The sequence below is a fragment of the Hyaena hyaena genome, unplaced genomic scaffold (assembly GCF_003009895.1).
Source record: "Hyaena hyaena isolate Hyena2069 unplaced genomic scaffold, ASM300989v1 scaffold_909, whole genome shotgun sequence".
Taxonomy (NCBI): Eukaryota; Metazoa; Chordata; class Mammalia; order Carnivora; family Hyaenidae; genus Hyaena; species Hyaena hyaena.
The window spans coordinates 316,663-328,636 of NW_024081534.1; the positions used below are offsets into that span (position 1 = coordinate 316,663).

General features: G+C 44.6%; 1 protein-coding gene across 1 annotated transcript; it reads left to right on the plus strand.

The window, feature by feature from the left end:
- The first annotated feature begins 1,308 nt into the window (after positions 1 to 1,308).
- On the plus strand, positions 1,309 to 11,747 carry AICDA (activation induced cytidine deaminase). The gene is made up of 5 exons (XM_039220637.1): positions 1,309 to 1,415; positions 8,450 to 8,597; positions 10,691 to 10,961; positions 11,213 to 11,328; positions 11,694 to 11,747. The coding sequence occupies exons 1-5, from the start codon at positions 1,309 to 1,311 to the stop codon at positions 11,745 to 11,747; spliced, it is 696 nt and encodes a 231-aa protein (XP_039076568.1).
- The last annotated feature ends 227 nt before the right edge of the window (positions 11,748 to 11,974 follow it).

An 11,974-nucleotide genomic window follows, 5' to 3' on the forward strand; every position in this document is an offset into this window, starting at 1 on the left:
ACCCCTAGATCAAGAGTTGTATGTTGTCTCAGCTGAGCCAGCCAGGTGCCCCTAAAGGTGATAATTTGTAGGTGAAGCAGAGGCAGATGGGACGGGGTCATGTGAGTCATGGAAGGGTGTTGCCTATTACTGAGAGAATAGGGAACCATGGAAAGCTTTGGCAGACGAGTACTGTGATCTAAAGGGTTTTAAGACGGGGCGCCTGGGTGCCTCAGTTGGTTGAACATCCAACTTCAGCTCAGGTCATGATCTCACAGTCCGAGAGTTTGAGCCCCACTGACAGTGAGCTCAGAGCCTGGAGCCTGCTTCAGATTCTGTGTCTCCCTCTCTCTCTCTGACCCTCCTCTGCTCATGCTGTCTCTATCTTTCTCAGAAGTAAATAAAACATTAAAAAAAATTTTTTAAATAAAATAAAGTGTTTCAAAAGGATTACTCTGATTGCCATGCTGAGAATAACCTGTAATTGAAGGACATGGAAGCCAGAAGACCAGAGGGGGACAGCAATCCAAGTTGCTTGCCCTGGAGGTGGTGAGAAGTGGTCATTCCTGGATTTGTTCTGCAAGTAGAGGTCACAGGACTTGCTAATGCAATGGACTTTAAAAGGAAGAGAACAATCAAGGAAGGCTGCCAGGCTGGCCTGGGCCGTGGGAGGGACGACACTGTCACGGGGGTGGGGAAGATGGCCAAGGACCAGCTGTGTTGAAACAGAAACAGGGGCTCAGTCTGAGCATGTTGGAGATGCCCCTCAGATATATATTTTTTTAATTTAATGTTTATTTTTGAGAGAGGCAGAGACAGAGCAAGCCGGAGAGAGGCAGGGAGAGAGAGGGGGAAACACAGAATCTGAAGCAGGCTCCAGGCTCTGAGCTGTCAGCACAGAGCCTGACACGGGGCTCAAACCCACAAACTGTGAGATCATGACCTGAGCTGAAGTCCAACACCTAACAGACTGAGCCACCCAGGCGCCCCACCCCTCAAATATTTTTTTTTTAAATGTTTTTTATTTATTTCTAGGAGAGAGGAAGACAGCGTGAGCAGGGGAGGGTCAGAGAGAGAGGGAGTCACAGACTGAAACAGGCTCCAGGCTCTGAGCTGGCAGTCAGCACAGAGCCCGACGCGGGGCTCGAACCCACGAACCGCGAGATCATGACCTAAGCGAAAGTCGGACGCTTAACCGACTAAGCCACCCAGGCGCCCCAGCCCCTCAAATATTTAAATGGGGATGCGGAGGAGGCAGCTGTTTGCATCTGTCTTAAGTTCAAAGAAGTGGTCCAAGCTGGAGTGATAGACTTGGGAATCAATGCATAGATGGTAGTTAAAGCCTTGAGGCAGGAAGCGAGCAGAGGCCCCAGCTGCTTTAACCTCACTGTACCCCCAGCACCCAACGCAGCTTCTCTCATGCAGTTAGGCATTAAGTAAGTGTCTATTGAATAAAGAAATAGAAAGGATTCACACTGAGGTGGGAGGGAGAAGCAAAATCTTTAATAGACCAAACTGCACGAGGGCAGAAATTGAAAGCCTTTTGCCTGAAAAGCCCAAACTGTTCTCCAAGTTCAACGGAGTCATTTGGACGCTGATTCTGTCTGACGAAATAAACACTTTTTAATGTTTTGGGATGCTGCTGCTTCCGACTTCAAAAATACCTGGCTTGTGGAAAAAGACAGCTTTTACAAAACTTACTCTTGTGCAGCCATCTAGTCTTCTAGCAATTCTTGTAATGCAGTCAGAAAGGGAGGGAAGGAAAATCAGCGGTTTAGGGTGCCACATTTCTATTCCTAAGTCCTACATGACTGACCACATAGACTTGCTTGGCCACAAAGCAGGTGTTAGTGCTGCTCTCTACTGAGATTCAGATACTGTTTACTTAAACAACGGAATAGATGCTTTCAGCTCACTGAGAACAAGATGCTATTTCAGTGAACATTACTATTATTATTATGCTTTTAAAATTAAAGATGTTATTGGTCACCAGGGTTACAATTTCCTAAGTGTCAATGGCTACTGTTTCCTGATGTTAACTGTGGAGGAAAGACTGAACTTTTACAGCTGCAGGCCTATGGGAACCTGTACATTAAGCAGAGTGGCCCTCAATCATTTTGCACACTCGACTCTGCCAATGACAGCCCCGCCTACCTTTTTTGGACCCACACGGGAGGAAGGCTACCTGAAGGTGATGATGCCTTGGGGGGGGGGGGGGGGGGGGCCTCAGAGGGTAAGCTCAAATTTGAATGTGTGGGGCCAATGCACTGCCAGGCAGAGCCAGTGAGGCAGCAGGACTTGAGGCAAGCCTTCCTTGGCCTGAGACTAAGAAAGACACCCTGGAATCCACAATGGACAGGTAAAGCCGGCTCCTCATGGGGGCGTGGGGGGGTTGCACGGGCTTTTTCCTCAGAGCAAATCTGCCTTTGCAGACTGGTAGCTCTCTCCTCTCCTCTCACACTCTGACTCACCACTTGGTCAATCTGCACATTTACTTCTCTGCGTCTGTCACATCTGTTCAGATCTTACACGTTGTGTACCTTTTTCTCTCTGTTCTCTGTCTCTCTTCCATATTCAGAGGGACTTCTACATGCCACACATGGACTTGTCCTGAGATGCATAGTGCAGTTAGAGATTCATTTCATGAAACGTTATAGCAACACTGTACTTATTAAAAACAGTAGTGGCAATTGTCATAATAATTTTGTCAGTATTCAACTACAAAAGGGCTTGTAAACTTTACTGGGGAGACTTTACTGACAACTTTAGTTACAGGAGATTATTTTAATGCCAATATTCAAAATTACTGGTGTGAAAGTCACTACGATGGCATGTACCTATTATTACAGGGAGAAAAAAATCAGTCAAGCAAGTTATTTAATGTTCATTGTTAGGCAGCTAGTGGCATTTTTACTACCTACCTAGTCTTTATTTTATTTTTTAAGTTTATTTTATTTCTTTTGAGAGAGAAAGAGAGAGGGCAGGGGAGGGGCAGAGAGAGGAGAGACAGAATTCTAAGCAGGCTCCACACTGTCCGTGCAGAGCCCAATGTGGGGCTTGATCTCACAAACTATGAGATCACGACCTGAGCCAAAACCAAGAGTGGGACGCTTAACCAACGGAGTCACCCAGGTGCCCGTACATATATAGTCTTTCAGTTTCACTTAACTTACTTCTTAAATGTATTTTGTAAGATTTTCAGAATGTTTTCACGTGCAGCCTATGATAAGTTATTATCATAACTTAATATAACATAACTTATTTTATTCCTACTTACTACAAATGTATGAGGATCATATTCAATCCACATACTTTATCTCAATTTAACTCTTTTCCAAAAAGTTTAACCTACAAAATTAAGATTTTTAAAGCAAATTTTTTTTTTTTTACAGATTTTAAGTAATCTCTATACCCAGTGTAGGTGTTGAACTCACAATCCCAAGATCATGAGTCATGTTTCATTGACAGAGCCAGCCAGGTGCACCCAGAATTAAGGTTTTTAATGGAAGATGAAATGTTCTTCAGTAAATTTTCTTGAGGGCAAAATGTCAAACGTCTGCTCAGTTTGCAATCAGATTTTGAAAATTAATCTGAGGTAGAAAGAGGCAAAGGGTCCAATGAAAATATTTGCACATAATGAAATGCAAAGTGATGATTAAATTAATAGTTGCAATTCAAAGACAAAAAAGGAGAAAAGATGAAATTCAAGAGGAGTAAAAGGGAAATATATAATTATCATTAAGGAAAATAAGATCTGCAGAGAGCATTAGTGACGGCACAGGACTTCGTCAGGATTATTTTTAAGCCGTTTGTCTCTGGTTTGCATTGCTGGGGAGGCAGCAGTGTTCTGCCTCAGGGGACACAGCTGTCCAGAGCAGCTGTCAGCCCGTGACCTTGAAGGACTACCTCTACAAAGTCCTTTGTACCCAAAAGGGAAACCAAGAGAACAGGGTACTGGAAACAGGCTCCTAGCTACCGGTGGAGGAAAGTGCTGGACCAAGAAAGTTAACTGGCGGGTCCAAATCAAGCAACTCGCTGATGGTGACGGATCACTTCTGACAGAAACAGTAATGGACTGATGTATTGTCACGTGAGGCAGAAGGCAAAAGTCTATCTGAATTCCTTTACATCTATCATGTTCTTTCCAGAACACCTTTCTTTCCTCCTGGTGGCAGATCCCCACACTATCTCCTGCTGGGTATGATGTGGTAGCCTGTCTGCCCCTTTCTCAGCCGTATAGCCCAGGAGGGTAGATGAGCTGTTTAAAGAAATGTCTTCAGTAAGAAATGATGCTTACTCTGTTTAAAACTGAGCCCCATGGGGCAACTGGGTGGCTCAATCGGTTCAGCGACCAACTCATGATGTCGGCTCAAGTCATGATCTCACGGTTGTGGGATCGAGCCCCACATCCAGCTCAGCTCTACACAAGTAGAGCCTGCTCAAAATTCTCTCTGCCTCTGTCCCTCCTCTGCTTCCACTCACATGCATATACACATTCTTTCTCTCTTGAAAAAGAAAGGGAGGGGGGCGGCTGTGTGGCTCAGTCGGTTAAGCTGCCCACTGGCTCAGGACATGATCTCGCGATTTGTGAGTTCAAGCCCTGCATTCAGCTCTGTGCCGACAGCTCAGAACCTGGAGCCTGTTTCAGATTCTATGTCTTCCTCTCTCTGCCCCTCCCTTGCTTATGCTCTGTCTCTCTCTTCTTCAAAAATAAATAAATGTTGGGGCGCCTGGGTGGCTTAGTCGGTTAAACATCCGACTTTCGCTTAGGTCATGATCTCGCGGTTCGTGGGTTCGAGCCCCGCGTCGGGCTCTGTGCTGACTGCCAGCTCAGAGCCTGGAGCCTGTTTCAGTCTGTGACTCCCTCTCTCTCTGACCCTCCCCTGCTCACGCTGTCTCTCTCTCTCTCCTAGAAATAAATAAAACATTAAAAATTTTTTAAAAAATAAATAAATGTTAAAAAAAAAGAACTTGAGCCCCAAAGACAGATTTTTTTTCCTCTTTTACTTCAGTATTAATTAAGCACTCATCCTGTACTCAGTTTATATTCGCTAAGGATTATTACACGCTAATTATCTAACAACAGTAATAGTAATGATGGTAACTGCTATGATGATTACTATAATAAATTATTTTAAAATAAAGCCAATAATTATTAGATCTTTGTTAGCATTTGTTTCCGATGCCTGACAATTTGAATTCTAAAATAATATGATTAAGCCACTTTTAAATTGTTTGATATACAGAATGTGTATACTGGTGATAAACCTACTTCTCTGCCTCAGGATTTAAAGTGTATTTCAGTACGCTTCATGTGTGTGAAGCGAGATATTTAAATTGAAATGGCTATAAAAAGCTCATCCTTACTCACCTAAGTAATAAGGTTGACACTTGGATAGTTAACTTCTAAATTCAGGATCTATCACGTGTATTGTGTTAAAATTAATCCTCAACATAGGTCATCGCATTTACTGGGACATGTTTGTAAAAGCTTTATTCACAACAGCCTCAAAGTGGAAACAAAACACATGTCCATCTACAGGTGAATGAATAAATGGGCTATAGCCGTGCAATGGAATATTACTTTGCAAAACAAAGGACCAAAGCACTGGTACATGCAACATTACAAGTGAATTTCAAAGTGAAACAAGTCAGACACAAAGAGATAATGTAGGACTTCTATGGAATTCTAGGAAGCGGCTAGCGGTGTATGGTTACAGATAGCAGATGAGCGGTTGCCTAGGAAAGCTGGGAAGAAACTGACCGCCCACAAGGTGAATGTGGAAACTCTGGGGAGGGGTACCCTGGAAACGTTCTGTATCTTGGCTGTGGTCTGAGCTTTGGGTGTTTACATCTGTCGGTATGCATAAAACTGTACATTTTAAATGGGTGAAGTATGTAAATTACACCTCAATGTTAAAAAAAAAAAAAGGTGAAATAAGTTTCAATTCTCTTGCCAGCCAACCGTATTCAAATCCTTGCCTAGTTCTTTGCTTTTACAAGTTTACTGCAGTTTTTTGTTTTAATTCGAGAGAGAAAGAGAGGACAGGCGAGAAGGGTAGAGGTATAAAGAGACAATCCCAAGCAGGCTTCACACTCTGCACAGAGCCTGACTCAGGGCTCCATCCCAAGACTCTGGGATCATGACCAGAGCCGAAATCAAGAGTCAGACGCTCAACGGACTGAGCCACTTCAGAGGCTCCTACAAGTTCACTGCACTTCTGCACAGAACCACTAGGTGGCAGCATTATCTCCACAACCTGATAAATACATTTCTGGAAAAGACTCAGAACGAAAACCAGAGAAACCATTAGTGCTTCGGTATCGACCGTACTATACAGCTTGTGTTGCATCCACAAAAGCCCAGAAACTTAGGTTAGCAGAGAGTATTTCCACAAATTCAATTCGATTCAGTGCTTATGACAAGTAAAACACTGCGCTAGGAATAAAGAAACAAAAGCAACCGCCCCAGCATGTGAGCAATATTGTGTAATGTTTAGATGATATTGCCAGGTTTATAAAGCAGCAGAATGCAAAATTGCGTATATCAGTATAATCAAATATGACTATATGTAAATATGACTATAAAATACTACAAAAACAAAAAAACTTTAACAGTAATTGTCATTAGATACTATGTCTAATTATCATTGGATATGATCCTAAATAGTAAACAATTTTACATTTTTTATTTCTAAAATTTTAATTCTTTAATATTTTTAAATGTAATACTTAACTTCTTGCATTATGCAAGTTAACAGTCAAGTATTACTCTTACGTTAAAAAGAATTTTTTTTCTCATAAAGTGACACTTTTCTGCCTCAAAACATAAAGTCTAATTGGGGAGACAGGTCAGTGATCAACTGGTAACAGAGGATGAGGGTTTTGGTAGGGATAAACTGGAGAACCAAGGGAAATTACAGGAGGGCTTTTCTTGTTAATGTTTATTTACTCTGAAAGAGAGTGCACACATGCGCAGGGGTGAGGGTGGGGCACAGGGTGGGGGGGAGAATTCCAAGTAGGCTCAGCAGAGCCTGATGGGGGGGCTCAAATCCACAAACCCTGAGATCATGACCTGAGTTAAAATCAAGAGTCAGATGCTTAACCCCTTGAGCCACCCAGGCGCCCCAGGAGGGTTTTTTGTTGCTGTTAGTGTTTGATTTTTACCTAGAAATTTGGGGATGGTGGTAACGAGAAAAAGAGTTGAACCGCGGTTAGGCTTTGAAGGACGCGTCGGTTTTGTCCAATGGAAAAAGGTAGTAAAGTATTCCCTGGGAAGTGGGTCTGTAAAGTGACCGGAAAGAAAAGGTCTCAGGAACACACTAGTACCATAGGCACTTGAAGGTAGGGAAGGGAAGGTAAAAAGTAGTAGGAAAGGAGGCTAGAGATGTAGATTGATGACCAAATGTGAAAACTGTCCTAAACACCACATTAAAAATTTGTGGGCAGGGGCTCCTTGGTGGCTCAGTCAGTTGAGCTTCAGACTTCCGCTCAGGGCATGATCTCAAGGTTCGTGAGTTCGAATCCCACATCGGACTCACTGTTGTCAACACAGAACCTGCTTTGGATTCTCTGTCCACCCCTCTCTCTGCCCCTCCCCTGCTCGCTCTCGCTCACTCTCTCTCCCTCTCTCTCTCTCTCAGAAACAAAACATAAAAATAAAAAATAGAGTTATGGGCAGAAGAGATTCCCTGGGAGCTTTTCAGCACAGAAATGACCTGGTCAAGCCTGGGTTTTGTGAGGTCACTCCGCACAACATGGATAATGTTCTTTCAGAGGGTGTGAGGGCAGTGAGCACCTCAGTCCAGGACAGCAGGGTAACAGAAGGCAAGGGCTTCTGGCAGAAAACAGGGGGAACGATGCAGATACAAACTCATGAAATGTCTGGAGGCTTAAATACAAATATTAAAAAACAAACAAAAGAGAAGTATTTGGAGAACTGAGTCAATCTATTTAGATCATGAATTAAACATGAGGCGTGAAGGAAAAGAATCAGTGATCCCAAGCTTTTAGCCCGGTTACGTGAGATGGAACAGTAAGGAGAGACAGGGTTATCAGGATGGCAGGCCGCTCGGAAATCCTGTTTTGACCATGTTGAGTCTGAAGTACATACTGGACATTTACGTAGAGTTTGGAGGGGAACTCTGAGAAAATACTTATGAAACTCCAGGAAGAAGTGTATAATTCCAAGGTGTCAGCAGCTAAAAGACGTCTGTGGGAGGAGCCTGTCCTGTGAGTTCATATGGTTTTGGGGCTCGGGCTACCTCTCAGTAGGTCTTAAAGCTAACCACGTAGAAGGGTTTATAATGGATCCCAAGTTCAGTAGGGTCTCAGGCATCCTGAGGTCAAGGAAGTCTTCTCTGGTGTGGCCCAAGTCATTACAGACTTTTTTTTAAAAAGCTGAAGGAAAGCCAGGAGTGACCAGAGAATGAGCTGTGCTCCTATATGTTCCTCCCTCTCTCACCCCCAGCCTCCTGATGAAGCAGAGGAAGTTTCTTTACCATTTCAAGAATGTCCGCTGGGCTAAGGGTCGCCACGAGACCTACTTGTGCTACGTGGTGAAGCGGCGAGATAGTGCCACCTCCTTTTCATTGGACTTCGGTCACCTTCGAAACAAGGTATCAGTGATTTCCTTCCAAGGCAATTAAAAGCTAGACTTTGTGCAATTCTGGAACCATCTGCTGATAGTACTCCTTTTCAGCTTGTTTCACATTTAGGTCTTCAGAATTCTCTTTTTTCTTTCACTTAAAATTTCTGTTTACCTATTTTGAGAGAGAAAGCAGGATAGGGGCAGAGAGAGAGGGAGAGAGGATCCCAAGCAGGCTCTGCACTGTTAGCACAGAGACCCACACGAGGCTCAAACTTATGACCTGTGAGATCATGACCTGAGCCAAGATCAAGAGTTGGAGGTTCAACCAACTGCGCCACACAGGTCCCCAGTCTTTTTCTTTTTTAAATGTCCATGAAACTCATGGTGCCTGAGCAGCTTAGTCAGTTAAGTGTCCAACTCTTGATCTCGGCTCAGGTCATGATCTCATAGTTTATGGAGTTGGAGCCCCACATAGGGCTCAGAGCCTGCTTGGAATTCTGTCTCTCCTTCTCTCTGTCCCTCCCCCACTTGTGCTCATGCACGTTCTCTCTCAAAATAAATAGATAAACTTAAAAAAATAGTCCATGAAACTGTAACAGTTATGCCCCAAAGCTTGTCATTTACTGTTCTCCCCGATTATCCTGGGCACATTACTGCCACACCTTGCTTCAATGCCAAGAATTAACTGCCCCCCAAAACTTTCTTCCCCTTTTCCCCGCAAATGAATTGCCTTTGAGATTAAGGAAGAAATAGAATGTAAGAGCCTTTTGACTTGGGAGAGAATTATCAGCTCATTCAAGCTAAATTTTAAATGTGAAAATCAAACTCTTTAGAATTTTTGAAAACTAAGGAAGAAACATTTAGGAAAACTTCATAAGGACTCACTCCTGCTTGCCACCCAATTTCCATTCCCTCCTGCTCACATGGATCATAGGCTAATGGGTACATTCAGTATGATGAGGCCCAGAATACTGAGGGAGGCTTCAACTGGTCGATTAATTCGATCAATCTCTCTGGCATCTAGAAGATCAGAGAACTACACTCCCAAGAGACTTCTTCACCATATCCAGAGGGGTTTACAAAGGCTTCTGCCCATGATCATTTCCTGTCTCATAACAGGCAGTGACATCTGGCTTCAGTGGAATCCCAGGGAAGAATCCATGGGTGGAAGGACACTGTCTGACTCATTGTGAAGTGTTTATTTTACTCTTCAGTCCCCTTTGCCTCCATTTGTATTGTGTAAATTATCTCACTACAGTTGTTTTACATTCTAATCTCTTTGTTGATGTGACACATTCCAAGCACAGAAAGGCTTTGCAGTTACAAACCCTTTATTTCTTTCTCATCTAATCCTCCCACCAGCCTACTTTACTGGTGAGGAATCAGAAGATCCAGGAGTTGGGGAAGTTGTCTCAGTCACTGGAGTGGTGATGCCAAGGAAGTGGAATCTAGATCATCAGAATTCTGGGACTCACGACTTTTCTGCAACGCGAGGCGGACTTGCTAGATCTCATTATTGGGAGGTTGTTATTACAATTGCAGGGATCATACAAGGAGCAAACAAACACATTTAATTGTCCTTAATCCACAGCAGTGCCTATAACCTCTCTTACAACCCCTCTCTGGGGGCCTTACCCCAATCTGTTTTGCCCCTTCAGTCCCCCCAACCATATTTCCTTACCCCCCCCCCGGTCTGGTTTATTTCCACAGTGTTAAGTAACAGACACTTCCAAGCCATCTTCTTTCTCCTCAGAGGCGCAAAAAAGTGACTTCAGAAGCACAACTTAAAAAAACTCTAGTGACCGTGGGATGCTACCTCAGCCAGGCTCATCTCATCGTCCCCGTTCCCCAGAAAATCCATAGCCTTTCTCCACTCGCAGGGCCAACCCCAGAAAATCCATGGCCTTTCTCCACCCGCAGGGTCAAGGCTGCAGAAGGGTTGGAGCCTCGGCACTTGCCCCTCAGTTCCTCTGGGGCGTTACCTAAACGTTCTGTTAACTTCAGGCCAAAACTGCGGACACCCCCTTAAAAGACTGTCGAGGGAGGCGTAGCCACGAATGGCCACAGAGCCGCACGCAGGAAGGGTCGGGAGGGTCACCAGGTGCTCTGCTCTCTCCGCAGAACGGCTGCCACGTGGAGTTACTCTTCCTGCGCTACATCTCCGACTGGGACCTGGACCCCGGCCGGTGCTACCGCGTCACCTGGTTCACCTCCTGGAGCCCCTGCTACGACTGTGCCCGGCACGTGGCCGACTTCCTGAGAGGGTACCCCAACCTCAGACTGCGGATCTTCACCGCGCGCCTCTACTTCTGCGAGGACCGCAAGGCCGAGCCCGAGGGGCTGCGGCGGCTGCACCGCGCTGGGGTCCAGATCGCCATCATGACCTTCAAAGGTGCGAAGGGGGTGTCTGCTGCACAGGCGCCGTGTGGCAGCTTCTCCGTCTCCGGATTGCAGTTCAGAATGAGAACTATCGGGGGCGGGATCCAGCCAAAACTTATCAACTAGAATTCAGGGCTTGGACACTAGGCTTTGGGGGGGGGGAGAATTAAGGGGGGGGGGTGAAGGGGGAAGCAGGGTTTTCTTTCTTTCCTCTTGATTTGGGATCTGAGCTATCTTCAACCCCATCTCCCTCCTTTTTTAAAGATTACTTTTATTGCTGGAATACTTTTGTGGAAAACCGTGAAAAAACTTTCAAAGCCTGGGAGGGGTTGCACGAAAATTCAGTTCGTCTGTCCAGACAGCTTCGACGCATTCTTTTGGTAAGGGGCTTCTTTAACTTCTCCTTTCCTTTCTCTCTCCAAAGTCCTCTTTTCCTGGAGCTACTCATATTTTCCTTTCTTCTATGTTTGACACTGTCGTGTGTACATATGTGTGTAAGTATCACTCCTTATTTGTCTTCTGATGAAACATTACATTTTGAGTTGGCTCTTCTGCTTCGGTTTTCCTTTCCCTTCTCCTCTTTGGTCATTTGAGTCTCTTGGTTAGAGTGACTTCAGAGCTGTCTTCTCCTGGTAGAATTCCTTCCTCTTCTCTTCCTGTGTCCTCTTCCCGTCCCCTCCCCCCCAACTTACTTTCTTCCAAAATGTTACAAATCCACCCGCTCAGTTTCTCTCTTTCTCTACAGCCCCTGTATGAGGTCGATGACTTACGAGATGCCTTTCGTACTTTGGGACTTTGATATCAACCTCCAAGAATGTCACATACTATGAACTCTCTCTGAAGACAATGGGTGAAAGGACGATCTTTCAAGAAGTCTGTTTTTCTTCAACTCTCACTTTCTTAGAGTTTAGAGAAAAAGATATTTATATACACGGCTTGTTTCAAAAACGTCTCGAAAGAAGGCAAGGAGCACAGGCCCACAGGGTAACGGTTGCAACCTGTGCAGTTTTAGTGCAACAGCGCCCT